General features: G+C 44.6%; 1 protein-coding gene across 2 annotated transcripts in view; it reads left to right on the forward strand.

Moving 5' to 3' along the window:
• MCMBP (minichromosome maintenance complex binding protein) overlaps positions 1 to 15,834 on the forward strand; it is a 95,781-nt gene that overhangs the window by 15,265 nt on the left and 64,682 nt on the right. For both annotated transcript variants that reach the window (XM_068257858.1, XM_068257859.1), the window contains exons 3-5: positions 10,964 to 11,104; positions 11,228 to 11,269; positions 13,519 to 13,620. In XM_068257858.1, coding sequence (XP_068113959.1) covers positions 10,964 to 11,104; positions 11,228 to 11,269; positions 13,519 to 13,620 — 285 coding nt within the window. The remainder of the gene's footprint in view (positions 1 to 10,963; positions 11,105 to 11,227; positions 11,270 to 13,518; positions 13,621 to 15,834) is intronic.

Genomic DNA, 15,834 nt, shown 5'->3' on the forward strand with positions numbered 1-15,834 from the left:
AACATAAAGCCAGGGCAACAATGGAATGGTTTAAAACAAAACATATATTTGTGTTAGAATGGCCCAGTCAAAGTCCAGATCTAAATCCAATTGAGAATCTGTGGCAAGATCCGAAAACTGCTGTTCACAAAAGCTGTCCATCTAATCTGACTGAGCTGGAGCTGTTTTGCAAAGAAGAATGGGCTAGGATTTCAGTCTCTAGATGTGCAAAGCTGGTAGAGACTGGCAGCTGTAATTGCAGCAAAAGGTGGTTCTACAAAGTATTAACTCAGGGGGCTGAATAATTATGCACACCCCACTTTGCAGTTGTTTTTTTTTTTTTTTTTTTAAATGATTGGAATGATGTATGATTTTCGATCCACTTCTCACATGTACACCACTTTGTATTGGTCTTTCACGTGTAATTCCAATAAAATTGATTCATGTTTGTGGCAGTAATGTGACAAAATGTGGAAAACTTCAAGGGGGCCGAATACTCTTGCAAACCACTGTAATTTCCACCTGTTGTCTATTGCATTGCACAACAGCATTTGAAATGGAATATTAATCAGCGTTGCTACCTAAGTGGACAGTTCGATTTCACAGAAGTGTGATTGACTTGGAGTTACATTGTGGGGTTTAAGTGTTCCCTTTTATTTATTTTTTGAGTAGTGTAAAATACTGGGGGGGGGGGGGGGGAGGAGTGATTGATTTGATATATATGATGTTCTGGATGGTTGAGGTATCTATATGATATGCATGGTCAGACTGAGTGCTGTGCGATTGCATTTAATGTATACTGTATTATCTGAAATGTAATGCTCAGGGTGAGGTGTTATTGTATTTTTTATCAGGGCTGTGGAGTCAGTCGGAGCAATTTTGGGTACCTGTCAGGAAAAAAAATGCACGGACTCCTAATAAATGTAATCACTTGACCACTGAGGGGTTTTCCTCTTTAGGACCAGAGCAATTTTCACCAGTCAACGCTCCTCCCTTTCTTTCGCCAATAACCTTAATCACTAATCGCAACAAAATGATCTATATCTTGTTGTTTTTTTTCGCCACCATTTAAGCTTTCTTTGGGACGTACATTATGCCAAGAATGATTTTATTGTAAATGCGTTTTATTGGGAATAATAAGAAAAACAATTCATTCTTTCTCAGTTTTCGGCCATTATAGTTTTAAAATAAAACATTTTACTGTGGATAAAACCCACACATTTTATTTGCCCATTTGTCGCGGTTATTGCAACGTTTTAAAATCTTTCCCTAGTACAATGTATGGTGCCAGTATTTTTATTTGGAAATCTTTTCAGTTTTGCATCCATCACCAATTACAAGCCCATAAATTAAAAAATGGTAATATACCCTCTTGACATATTAAAAAAAAAGTTCAGTCCCTAAGTTAACTGTCTTATTTTTTTTTTTGCATAAAAAAAAAATGAGTACCATGGGAGTGTGTGGAAGGGAAGGGGTTAATTTTAAATCCGTGGGTATCTTTTATTAAAGGGAACCTTAACTGTGGAATGTCCTATTCGCCTTCCCCGCTATGAAGCACATCATGCACATGACGCACTTCACAGCGGGGAAGGCGAACAATAGGACGCGTTGCCGGGTGCCGACTGGCAGTCGGCGAAAACTAAACTAAGCCACAGCGGGGGACTGGATGACACTTGAAGAGCTGCGAGGGCACAGGACGGCTGCAGGGGGCTTGGGAAAGCCCCAGGTAAGTGAAACTTATTTTCCATTCCACAGTTAAAGTGTACCTCCGGACTAAAAATCTACTCAGCAGAACTGAAAAGGCTTGGTGTTTAACAGTTTCACAGCATCAGAACTTTGTTTTTCTTACCAAAGCATCATTTTTAGCTGCATTTTTAGCTAAGCTCCACCCATCAAAGAAAAAAAGCCCGGGCTTTTTTTCCCTGATGCTGTGTAGAGCATGATGGGATTTCCTATGTTGTTGTTCACGTTGCCTAGCAACTGGGAGAGGTGCTCAGGACACAGGACAGTTGGAACTGTCTCATGCTCCCTGTCACCTCCTTTCAACCAAAAAGATGGCTGCCATCATGAAATCAAACATTTGCCTGTTCTTTTAAAACAGGGTGGGCAAGAGATTATATTACCTATCTATTTTAATTAACGTAACTTAATGACAGTATGTTTGTTTAGGCTGGAGTTCCTCTTTAAGGTTCCCTTTAAATAAAATGTATTTAGGTGTAATTTTACTATTTGGCCACAAGATGTCCTTATGCATGATTTCCTATTTGCATACGTAAGTACATGAATAGGAAGTAATGCGTTGTTGTGTTACTCCAATAGATACAATGACGCAGGCATCTCATTGATGCCGACGATCATTCACACGAGGACTGCGTTCCCATTCATTTATCTCCCCGCTAACGTGCAGTGACGAGTACAAGCACGGGAGCCGTCCGCCGCTCAAGTCAAATATTTATGGCCCTGGGACTTCAAGTGAAGTTTCCCAGGTCATGGTTATACTGCAACTGGTGCAGTAAGTGGTCAAACTGTAATTAAAAGAGAAAATATGATAAAATGTTCTATTTCTCAGTTAAGTCATCATATATAACTTGTATATACAGTAAAAGCAATGCTTTGTCCACAAAAATAAATCAATCAAAAAATAGTTACTTGTGCTGCTGCAATAAAGCAGTGACCGTATTTTAAAAATCAGGTGTACAGTACTTATCTGATTTTGATTGTAATAAGTGACATCTCTGCTTTTAGACTAAAGCCTGATGTGTAATTGTCACTTTTAGGGTTGGTCAATGAGATGCAAATAAATCTGCATTGATGCAGGTTTATGCAAATTTTGTATGCAAATATATGCACTCCTTTTGCTCATGAAATCAATTAATTTGATATGTTAAAGGGGTTCTTCCGCGAATGAGGAAAAAAAATCAAAATGGTTTATGCATGTTCTATTAAAAATCCTTCTAAAATAGTGTGAAATTTTTTTCAAAAAAATGAATGGTTTCACCAATACAACATGTAATGTATACAGTGACGGCTGACGGGACTGTGAGGCTAATCCATTTGTTAGGGGTGTTTTTTTTGTTACTTTCACTTCATAAGCTGCTCCCTACCTAGTTTTCATTGCTGTAATGCAGGGCTATGATGAAGTGCTGTGCAATGGCAGTTACAGCTATTAAAATAACGGCTGTGCTGCTCTGTAGTTTCTGCTTGTACTTCCTCACAGAGCTGACCCCCCTCCCCCCGCCTCTCCCTGTAGGCAGAGGTCGGGCAGCTCTTCGGAGCAAATCACGTGTTTACCTCGTTGCCGGGCAACCAGACTTCAGCGTCTGTGCAGAGGACTTCCTATCCATTGCACGGCAAGTTAGCTGCCTGAGCTACAGTTCAGTACAGTACAGTACAGAGAGGGGGGGGAGGGGGGTCAGCTCTGTAAGGAAGTACAAGCAGAAACTACAGAGCAGCACAGCCGTTATTCAGCTGTAACTGCCATTGCACAGCACTTCATCATAGCCCTGCATTACAGCAATGAAAACTAGGTAGGGAGCAGCTTGTGAAATGACAGTAACAAAAAAACCACCCCTAACAAATGGATTAGCCTCACAGTCACCTCAGCCGTCACTGTATACATTACATGTTGTATTGGTGAAACCATTCATTTTTTTAAAAAACTTTTCACACTATTTTAGAAGGATTTTTAATAGATTATGCATAAACCATTTTGATTTTTTTTCCTCATTCGCGGAAGAACCCCTTTAAAGGATTTAACCCTTTAGCAGCCAATTTATTTAGAGACTTGCAAGTGCTCCAGGCCAATTTATTTGAGCACATTTTTAAAAAAAAATCTTATTTGTTACATTTCCCTGCTTCTAATTAGTACTGCTGTATTGTGTATATATGGTCACTTATCACTAGGGGTCAGTGTTAGACAATAACACTTGTGCCCTATTTGATAATGCACTTCCATTATTGTGCACCCATACTATGCATTTGAGTGAACCTAACTTGCCTAATCTCCATGCTCCCATCCAGTGACTGACTAAGCATTACCTGGTACTTATACTGTGCTGTGTGATCTGGTTTTCTTGTATTCCTGTATTGTCATATTGCTGTATGTCACCCCTAAATATTGTCTGTAACCTTAGGGGAACTTCAGCCTAAACAAACATACTGTTATTACGTTACATTAGTTATGTTAATTAGAATAGATAGGTAATATAATCTTTTACCCACCCGGTTTTAAAAGAACAGGCAAATGATTGTGATTCATGGGGGCTGCCATCTTTGTCATGGGGGCAGCCATCTTTTTGGTTGAAAGGAGGTGACAGGGAGCAGGAGACACGGTTCCAACTGTCCTGTGTCCTGATAACTCCTCCCAGCTGCACACACTAGGCTTCAAATGTCCAATTCAAAATGTAAAAAAAAAAAATTGCACCAAAACAGAATAGCAACCACCTCAGAAATCCCATCATGCTTTGCACAGCATAAGGGGAAAACTGCCCGGGCAGTTTTCTTCTGTGCAGCTAAAAATGAGGCTTGTATAAGAGAAACAAAGTTCTGATGCTGTGAAACTGTTAAAGAAACACCAGGCCTTTTCAGTGCTGCTGAGTCGATTTTTAGTCAGGAGGTTCACTTTAACTAATACAACGCTGCGTAATATGTTGGTGCTTTATAAATACAATAACTAAATAAATAAGACTTCTGCTTTGTTTGTATATTTTCTGCTAGTAGAGAGAGATCAAAGCATTTCAAGAATTTACAGCACAAGTTCTGCTGACTGAGTTTAAAAGCAGTGCACTTACCTCAAACAAGATACCTCTATTGAAGCTGCTAATGGGTTAAATTTGCGGTTGGTGACTACAAATTCATTTACGTAGTACAGTAGTAGTATACTCTACATATGCACTACCCGCAGAGCTGTAGTTGTCACAGACCGCAAGGCCGGTCTGTGGATGGGGTCAATCGATCAGCGTCAGAAATCCTCTCACACGGTCATTCTGCTCATCACGAAGGGTAACCCGACTTCACAATTTGATGAACTGACTCGTGGAGGGAGCGTTCAGACGCCAACGGATTCACCACACACATACAATTCAAAGATCTGCCACTAAGCGGGTTACACAGCCCGCTACTGTAATTATACTAGGACTTCGAGAACGCTCTATTAACCCTTTGTAGTATGCAGGAACCTGGGTCAGATCTTTATATCTGGGCCGGGTTCTCGCGTACGGGTTATAAATGTATACTTCTATTAACCACAGGGTAGCGATTTCAGGAGAAGTTACGATTGTGTATGTTCAGCAACAGGTCATAACCGCTAAACGTTTAATAACAAAAATGCATTACATACAGTTATATACACTAATTAACATATACACACAGAGCTTAAAAATAAAAAGGAATAAAATCAGAAAGTTCTTACTTAGTTATGGCTGAGCAGTCCATTTGGAGAATGAAGAAACAGTGTCCAGTTTAAAAGTATGCATTAATGTTAAGAGTCCTTGAACACAGCATGCGTCGGTTCTCCTTGAATGCAATCATGGACTTTCCTGGTCGATGAAATTTGGAGAACTGGGCGGGTTTGGTCCCGCCCCACTTTTATAGGACCTGAGTTTTGGGCTGTCACTACCTGGAAAGTAGGTGTGTTTAAGGCGGGGTTACCTCCTAATCAGCAGGTTGCCACCCCCCAGACTCAGAGCAAAAAATGTAACATTTATGAATTCTCTGTGCGACTCCGCCCCAGATTGGTGCATCGCAAATCCGAGGCTATATTCATAAGCGGCCTGCGACCCTGTATCAAACGAGGCTATACATGCCTATTCTATCGCATTCACTCTACGCAGGCCGGATAAAGTGGTTTTCCTACGGATTCCTGACAGTTAGAAAATTGTAGTTCAGGTGGATGATAGAACTGATTTCTAGGTATCAGAAAATGAGTTTTTGTCTTTCTGCGACAAGGCTATTTTGAATTACAAATATATAAAAGTTCTCTTTGTTTGATTGTATGATTTTGGAGGGAATCTCTTATCTTACTGGTTGGAGCTAGTTCCTTTGGGGGAATGAGCTGTGCACCAAATGGCTCTGCCTAGGGGGTCGGCCACATGTGCAATTCCTTTCTGACCTCACAGGAGTGGGGGAAGTTACTGAGCTCTGCTTTTTATGGCCCATACTCACGGGCTACAATTGTCGCCGCAACACACGGCGCACGCGTGTTGCGGCGACAGGTCGCCCGTGAGTATGAGGTGCAACACGGGTGCGCACCCTGAACCGTCGCTCGTCGCTGCTGTCGCCGGGCGATTGGTGCGGTCAATCGCCTGGCGACAGTAGCAGCTGCAACTGTTGCTAGTCCGCGTGAGTATGCGGACTAGCGACAGCAACCTCTATAGAGAACACGGAGCTTCCGGCGGGGGAGGAGGAACGTCAGCGACAGCTTCCGTCGCACCGCTGATCCCTCTTCCGCGTGTGTACGCGGAGGGACGTGGCGACGAGCTATCGCCGAACTGTCGCGCACACGCTCCCGTGTGCTAGCGAAAGTGAAGAAAAGTTGCCAGTGAGTATGGGCCATAAAGAGCAGAGAGAGAAAAGATATTTGCTTGTCATTTTTAAGCGAGAATGTCACATCTACTGATGGCGCAATCGCTATGCGTCATCAGTGGCACGGTATGCCATTTTATTCACCACAGTAGTGACTCCGCTGAGAATGTTGTGCACATTGAACACAGAGGTGTTGTCTATCACCCATAAACCTGGTTCAGATTGTACATCACGAATGTGTAATGGTAAAAGAATCTCCTTATTCCCCTGCAGAGCACCTGCACATCATTCTTACATGTACCCACAGTTACATTGCCTAGGGCCTGATCCATGTTCAGATTGTGCATGAAGAATGTGTAATAGAGGAAGACTCCACTCATTCTCCGGAGTCCTGCAGAGTACCTGCACATCACTCTTAGGCTCCCTGCACACACTGCAATTGTGATTTGCGGTTCCAATTTTTTTCCCTGGATGCTATCAAAAGAAAAACGCAGAAAAAACACAGCATGCAGTACCGATTTAAAAATCGGAAATCGCATGTGAAAATCGATTAAAAATTGGAATTATTATTATTTAGTATTTATATGGCGCCAACCTCTTCCGCAGCGCTGTACAGAGTATATATAGTCTTGTTATTAACCACCCTGGCGTTCTATTTAAATTGCCAGGGTCGCGGCGGCAGGGTTTTTTTCCACATTTTTTTTTTTTTTATTTTTTTTTACATGCTGCCAACTGAAAGTTGGCAGCATAAATGCCCACTAGAGGGCTTTCGGCGATCACAAGTAACAAGAAATCCCGCTGAGTGGGATTTCTTGTTAGGCTTACCCCGTCGCCATGGCGACGATCGGGATGGCGTCATGGACGTCAGCAGCCTCTGATCCAGCCCCTTGCGCTGCCCGAAAGTGTTTGGTTCAGGCAGCGCAGGGCTCTGGCGGGGGCCTCTTCCGCCGCTGCACGCGGTGGATCGCCGCTAAGCGGCGGCGATCGAAGACCACACGCAGCTAGCAAAGTGCTAACTGCGTGTGGCGCACTTTATTTGGTGTAAATCGGCGTAGCAGGGCCAGAGATATCAGCCTCGACGGCAATGGACGAGCTGAGCTCGTCCATACCGCCAGGAAAGTTAACTGTCCCTTGGAGGGGCACACAATCTAGTCCCTACCATAGTCATAGGTCTATATCGTGTATATATTGTAGTCTAGGGCCAATTTAGGGGGAAGCCAATTAACTTGTGTGTATGTTTTTGGGATGTGGGAGGAAACCGGAGTGCCCGGAGGAAACCCACACACAGGGGGAGAACATACAAACTCCTTGCAGATGTTGACCTGGCTAGGATTCGAACCGGGGAACCAGCGCTGCAAGGCGAGAGTGCTAACCACTACGCCACTGTGCTGACCATGTAGCGTGCAGGAGGCCTTATATGTACACACAGATTGCCTGGGGCCGATGGATGTTTCCTGTCTGCACCCTCTACATAAGCCAATATACAATTAACGTTTTCTCCTGGGTGATATTTATAAACTTGCCAATAAAATGCCCTTTAAACAACCAGCAAGCAAGAAAATACTCAAAATAATTTTTTTAGTGCTCTTTTTGGTACTTTTTCAATTGCAAACCGCTAAAAAGCTATTTAAAGTAGAAGATGAAAAATTATCTCCTAAGAGAAAACTTAGGAGAAAAAGTTAATTGCGTGTGGCCCATGTACTCTTACCAAGCACTAGTTTTGATTTATATTTAACAGCTATATGCGCTGTCGGCGGACTGTTTGCTGAGCGGATTGTTCAGAAACAGCCTCATCACTCCGCCGACAGGGCGTACACATGTGCTACTGACTGCTGAACGTCCGCCCAGCGGGAGGGTCCAGCGGACCCGTCGTTGCCGGCGGTAGTGCGCGTGTAGCCGTGTACGCACCTTTAAAGTTGACCTGAACTCTTGCAAAGGACAGAAGGAAAACCTAGAGAAATGCACCCTGTACAGTTCTCTCCCCAGAATTTTTTTCCAGCCGGGTGGCATGAAAAAGTAGCCGGGTGGGGCGTGATGAGAGAATGCAGGGACGGCGCTTCTCTGCACAACTCTGCTTACAGCATAGGAGGAGGTGAGCTGATAACAGGCAGGTGCTCACCAAAACTAGCCGGGTGGAGCACCCGCCTAAAAGAGCCTGGGGAGAACACTGCTGTATGTATTTGAGAACTTAGACCAAGGGTCAGGAACCTTTTTGACTGAGAGAGCCATAAACGCTTCATATTTTAAAATGTAATTCCATGAGAGCCATACAATGTTTCAAACTAAGACAGTAGGGCTCACGTCTCTGTTGCCATGGTTAGTGATGTGTATACAGTTGATCCGCCGGGCAGCGGAAGTGTCAGACACGTCTTCAGCTTCTCTTGGGTTTCAGCAACATCAGCAATTTCCCTGAGAGCCAGACAGGAGAATTGTATAATTAGCTAGCTCACTTGGGGGTTGATTCATGTTGTAGGATAGGATACCTGCACTTTGGTCCAATAGGCTGCCTGTCAAGTGACAGAGAGCCTATCGGGCCAATCAAACTGCGGGGAACTCGTCCTACAAAGCCACTGGACCTGACAGGGTCCAGAGTGGGACAATTGGAGCAGCCGTTCGTTTTCAGCTATCGCAAGTAAGTTAGTTGTGCACGCAACAGCAGTAGCGTGCCTACTTTGAAAATGTTATTTGTGCTGCCACACTAAGCTGCACTGCTTGAGCAGTGTAGTTCAGTGAATCAACCCCTACTGATTTGTATGTAAGCCAGATGTAGCCATCAAAAGAGCCACATCTGGCTCCCGAGCCGTAGGTTCCCTACCCCTGACTTAGACTATTTCCCCCTCATCTCTGTCTAATCGCAAGTTGTAAAATGATCTCTCCTGTGTCAGCTGACTGCCATGGAAGATGAGCTCATTTGAAAGCACAGGATGATAACAATATGTCTGCTTCCATGAAAGCAGCAAGTAGGAACACTGCAGATTTATTGCAAATTTTTTATCAACTGTAACAGAGAAATGTAAAGGTTGTTGTGCTGTTGCTTATCGTTTAGGGTAGGTGCACACATACATAACATGAAAGGTTGCGTTTTATGGTGTATGTGTTTTCTCTGCGTTTATACTGCGTTTTTGGTGCATCAGTAGGTTTTTTTAATTTTTTACAGCAGATGCATTTTGCGTGCGTTTTAATGAGTTTGTGGTTTGCATATGCGTTAATGCGTTTTACATTTGCGCTTTATGCAAATTAACAGGAAGACAACAGGAAGCGAAGATAGATCACAAAACAATTTTTTTTTTTTTTATAAAAACGCATGAAAAAGCATCATGCATGAAAAGCATGTTTCCATTGAGTTTTATTATGTGCGTTTTTACATGCGTTTTTGCACACTATGCAATAAAATCAGCGGTTTTTAAAACTCGCACATAGAAAGTTCATATGCGTTTTTTATATGCGTGTTTTCCTGCGGCTCATAGACTTTCATTAGCGGCAAAAACGCAGCATTTTCCACAACGCTATCGTTACTGCTAAGTGTGCACTGAGTCTTACAGCAAAGAGGAAGTTCTGAGTTCAGGTCCGTTTTTTTAAAACATCTCTGGTGTACATAAAACACAGAGATAGTAGTCTAATGCTTAAAAGGTAGTGTGTCCCAATACTTTGGGGTCAATTCATAAAAGGCTTTGCGGTAAAAAAAACTCCTCGGGAAAATACCACATTTGGTATTTTAGACTTCTGTGTGAATTCATAAAAATCTTCACAGGTGCGGTAGAAATGCTGTGTTTTACCGAACTAAACAGCACTACAATAAAAGAGGTATCCCCAACTTCCCTTTTTTTTATACTGCCTCTGCTTGCCCTGAATCTGCGCTGAATCGGTCTTTAGTCTTGGTAACCAATCTGATTAATTGCCACAGCTTAGAAGAACTTCAAGAAATTTTACAAATGCAGGCTTTCTGATGTGAAATACACATCTGAAAACCGGTACCCAAGAGGTTAAAAACACAGCCTGGGTATTCAGGGGAAGCCTGGTTCGTTCCGCTCTCGCCCCTGCTGCCTGGGAGATCTGTCTCCATTAACTTTGCTCTTATCGCTCCCTTATGACCTCTTCAAAGCAGGTGGTATTCTCCATGCCATTGTCACCTGCTCTAATCTTTATGAATTGACATTTACTGACGTGTTGGAGGGGTTTACCGCACAAGCCGGTAATTTACCTCACTGCTCAGGAATGTCAGCTTTTCATGCGGTAACTTTTTATGAATTGACATTTTGCTAAGTGCTCGGTAAAGTCAGCGGTTTTCAGCATTACCGCATGCGATAGTGCATTATGAATCGACCTCATTGTCTGTTTAATAAGATTCACAGGACCCCAATATCGGCTGTTTTCCAGTGCATAGATATTCCCCCTTGCAGAAAATAGAGGGAACATTTGTTTTGTGTATTTCAGGCACAATAACACATTTTTGCATTTGCAGGTCCCGAGTCTGAACGATGTGCCGTTGCATGACTTTAAACCCAACAGCCTGGTGCACTTCCGCTGCATGGTGCAGGACATGTTTGACCCGGAGTACTACATGGGTGTCTATGAGACTGTGGACCACAGCAACAATAACCGGGTGAGTTGTAGCCGCCACCCTGAACTCCTGTATGTTTGTGTATTGTGCTGGCAATATTCTGCCGATTGTGTGTTCTGCGACACCACCGTGAAACCTGCTCACTAACTAACCTCATTTTTGCAGGCCCTTCATCTTGGCAAATACCGGGACGTGGCAGATTGTACAGTGAGTACCTCCATGGAGAGCATTTAGCTTAATCCATATTCAAGACAATTAAATCCAGCGCTTGCTGGTATTTTCAACGAACACCTGAAGTGAGAGGGATATGGGGGCTGCCATATTTATTTCCTTTTAAACAAAGCACATTTAGGGGGAAACGGGGGGGGGGGGGGGTAAGTAAGGTTTGTGGATCTTGCAAGAGCATACCTCTGCACTTCGTTAGCTTTGCCTATGATCAGATGCACTTTAATACTGATGATGTTTTAGGCCAGTTTTACACCTATTTTTGGCATTGCGGAGTGATGCTCTTGTCACAAATGCCAAAGATATGACCCTGCAACTGAGTACGCCGACAAGATCCTATGCATAGCGCCATCCACCGCTCAGTGACCTACTCCATGCTAGACAGGAAGCACTTCACCTGGATTTCCGTCAGTCCACGCATTGCGCAGCACCACAATACTCCGAGCTTCGTCACTTACATTTCGTCATTTACACATACTGTGTCGCCATAGACTTTCATGACCTCAAGCACCGTGCGTTAAAGTGGTCTGAAACTCCGGCATAACATTCAATAAAAATGTAATGTAATATTGTCTGTGTACAAATTACAAGTTTCCAAAGTGTAGTTTATCGTGCCCTAAAAGTTGTCATTGCATTTTATTAAAACTTCTTTTTATTATATATTAACATCTTCTAATACACATGGTACGAATTTCCGTGCGATAGATGGATCCGATTGATAAAATCTGTCATGTCCGATATTGCTCCCGATCGTTTCTGCGCTCGATTTCTCATAGCAGTGAATGGAAAAAGATAAGAAAAACGAATAAAGAAAAGAGAATCGAGTGCAGAATCATACGGGGAAAAACCGGATCGGAAAATCGCATGGAAAATCGTACCGTGTGTACCCAGCATAATGAGCTTTTCTGAAGTGTGTGTGTGTCTGAAGCACAGAGGTCCTTTTCACTTGTTAAATTGTTTAAGCACATTGTAACAACATTGGGATGTAAACAAAGATGCTGTTATCTACAGTTTGGATGCGGATTTGAAGCTGAATAGCAGGACAAAGTGCTCTGTTTAACCATTTCAGTGATGTTCTGCTAAAAAAAAAATCTGAGATACTAGCTTTCAAGCTGTGAGGAATCTTTTAGAGCAGGGGTCCCCAAACGTTTGGGTCGAGGGTCGGGTCAACATACTTCAGACTGCTGGGGGGCCGGAGTATACATAAAATGATGTAGAAGACAACCTGTGTCACCTGATGTGGAATTTGATTGGAAACCAGCGAATTACTGCTTTCTGGTTTCATTCTATATGCTGACCACCAATATTTCAAGATGTAGCTGACCACATCTATAATACATTTTGTGTGAGGGGGGGCCGGTAAAAAGCCTCAGGGGCCACATTCGGCCCGCAGGCCTTAGATTGAGGACCACTGTTTTAGAGCAAAGTAGAAATACTGACTTTCAGACCACTTTAACCCTCCTGGCAGTAACCCCGATCTACATTCGGGGTAGCCGCCGCAGAGGATTTTTCTGCCCGGGAAGGATTTTTTGACTAAAAGTTGTTTTAGCCTTTGTAGCTAGCACTTCGCTAGCTACCATTGTCCCCCAAGTCCCACCGCTCTTTGATTGCCCCCATTCTCAGCCTTTATATGTACCACCCCCTCCCCGATCCCGCAATGGCGCAGCCTCTCCAATCAGCTCCAGGCTTCGCTATGGGGGGGATTGGGATTGCGCATGACGTCGATCACACCATGTCCGATTGTCGCCATAGCGACAACTGATCCTCATTGGGGAGGCAGCGGCTCTCGCAGGATCGTGGTTAGGTAACGTATTGCGGCGGCGATCTGAGGGATAAACCACTTTAATTCCAAAAATCCCTCCGGACGCAGCTTCAGAAACTGCGTACCACCAGGAGGGTTAAGCGCAGTTCTTGCGATTCCATGCTGCAGGTTGTGTTGGGATTGTGACGGGACATACACTACCGGTGCCACACAGTTCATGTTAAAGGCCCTATCACTTGTTTGCCATTGCGTTACCCTGCAGTAAAACAGGGAAACTAATGCAAGTGTAAAAGGGGCCTAAAGGTTTCTCCTCATAACTAAGGATGCGGCCACAAGCATTTGGAGTTTCACCAGTGTGTTTCCACATGAAGGGTTGGGAGCCACTGATCCATGAAGACTTCTCCTGTATCTAGTGATCTGCCTTGTGTTTGGGTGGAGTTCTGTGTTAATATTTGTCATTGTGTTGTAGCCTCAGCAGGAAGTGGATGTACACTCAAGCCAAACGGTCACGGCAGAACGACAGACCTTCTACTGTGTGCCAGTGCCGGGAGAGCAGATCTGGGTGAAGGCAATATCCTTTACAAAGTGAATCTCTCTGTATGTCACTTCACCTTCAGGGAGATTGGTGGTTGGCTAATCCTTCTCTAGAGTGCATCAGTGTAGCACATTGTCATTTTCTCCTATAAGCTGCATACATTTAAAGGGATACTGTAGGGGGGTCGGGGGAAAATGAGCTGAACTTACCCGGGGCTTCTAATGGTCCCCCACAGACATCCTGTGTTGGCGCAGCCGCTCACCGATGCTCCGGCCCCGCCTCCGGTTCACTTCTGGAATTTCTGACTTTAAAGTCAGAAAACCACTGCGCCTGCGTTGCCATGTCCTCGCTTCCGCTGATGTCACCAGGAGTGTACTGCGCAGACACAGACCATACTGGGCCTGCGCTGTGCTCTCTTGATGACATCAGCGGGATCGAGGACACGGCAACACAGGAGCAGTGGTTTTCTGACTTTAAAGTCAGAAATTCCAGAAGTGAACCGGAGGCGGGGCCGGAGCATCGGTGAGCGGCTGCGTGGGCACAGGATGTCTGCGGGGGACCATTAGAAGCCCCAGGTAAGTTCAGCTCATTTTCCCCCGATCCCCCTACAGTATCCCTTTAAAAAGAACCTAAACTGATGAATAAAAAGTCCTGATGAATAAAAAGTGTAACTTACCTGGGACTTCTACCAGACCCCTGCAGCCACCCGCGCCGTCGCAAAACAATCCTCCGGTTCCCCACAGATCCCTATTTTGCTTTTGATTGCATGACCCTTGTCTGCTCATCTCCTGATTGCGCTCCTGTGGACGAGAGCAGCTTGCGCATGCACAGTACGAAAAAAAATCTACAGCGCATGCACAGAACGCTCTTGTCGACTGGAGCTTGATCGAGGATGTGCATGGCCGCACATGCGCAGTGGCTGTTGGCCCGCCGGCCAGAAGACGGTCATGGGTACAGGAGGGGAAGGGCACAGGACGTCTGCAGGGGGCTGGTAGAAGCCCTAGGTAAGTTTTTTTTTTTTTTTTTTTTTTTTTTTTTTTTTTTTTTTCTTTTTTCCTGAATTCATCAGCTTAGGTTCTTTTTAAATAGAGTAAACTCCAAGGGACCGGGCCAAGTAGTTCACTATATCAGAAGTTAGCTGTATCAGAAATTGTCATACTTGAGCACATAAAGTATACAATAGTACTGTATCTTACTTTAGTCAATAATTGGGCATCATTTTTTCTTTTCAATAGTTCAGCAAGCACAGACAGTGACTAAGCTAGTGTTCAATAAGCAGGGATTTGCATGCAATAATAACACAACAGCTTGCTCAGGTCTCACCAGTTAGTGCAGGTACAGTACTGATAGTTTGCTCCTCTGTCCACATTTCTGTGCAGTCTGGATGATACTGTAGTGTTGCAGCCATGCACAAGCAAGTCACAGATGACAGGCAATTCCCTCAGTAATCAGGCAGCAGCTTATACATGAAGCATAGGTCTCACCAGTTAGTGCAGGTACAGTACTGAAAGTGTGCTCCTCTGTCCACATTTCTGTGCAGTCTGGATGATACTGTAGCGTTGCAGCCATGCACAAGCAAGTCACAGATGACAGGCAATTCCCTCAGTAATCACGCAGCAGCTTATACATGAAGCTTAGGTCTCATTGGCTGCTGCTTTTAAGGTGATCCCTGCAGGCCCAGAGTAGTGTGCTAATAGCAAGCAGGCTACAAGTGTCCATTTGCCACAGCTCTGGGTGGACTGTAAAATGAGTATTCTGTCCAGCAATTTGTTTCTAGCTTTAAAGAGAACCCGAGGTGGGAATTACTAATACTATTGGGGCACAGAGGCTGGTTGCGCACACTAAGACCAGCCTCTGTTGCCCCATCATATGCCTCCATGTCCCCCCTGCTCGCCGCTATAGACCCCGCAGTGCTGGCGACACGCAGCGTGTCGCCAGCACAATGTTTACCTTAGCGCTGTCTGTCAGCGCCGCTCCCCCGCCTCCTCCGCATCGGCGCACCCGCCCGTGTCCCTTCCCTCCCGCTGATAGGAGGGAAGTGACGCAGGCGGGTAGCGGCAATGCGGAGGAGGCGGGGGAGCGGCGCTGACAGACAGCGCTAAGGTAAACATTGTGCTGGCGACACGCTGCGTGTCGCCAGCACTGCGGGGTCTATAGCGGCGAGCAGGGGGGACATGGAGGCATATGATGGGGCAACAGAGGCTGGTCTTAGTGTGCGCAACCAGCCTCTGTGCCCCAATAGTATTAGTA

Source organism: Hyperolius riggenbachi, chromosome 10 (genome assembly GCF_040937935.1).
Source record: "Hyperolius riggenbachi isolate aHypRig1 chromosome 10, aHypRig1.pri, whole genome shotgun sequence".
NCBI classification, from domain to species: domain Eukaryota; kingdom Metazoa; phylum Chordata; class Amphibia; order Anura; family Hyperoliidae; genus Hyperolius; species Hyperolius riggenbachi.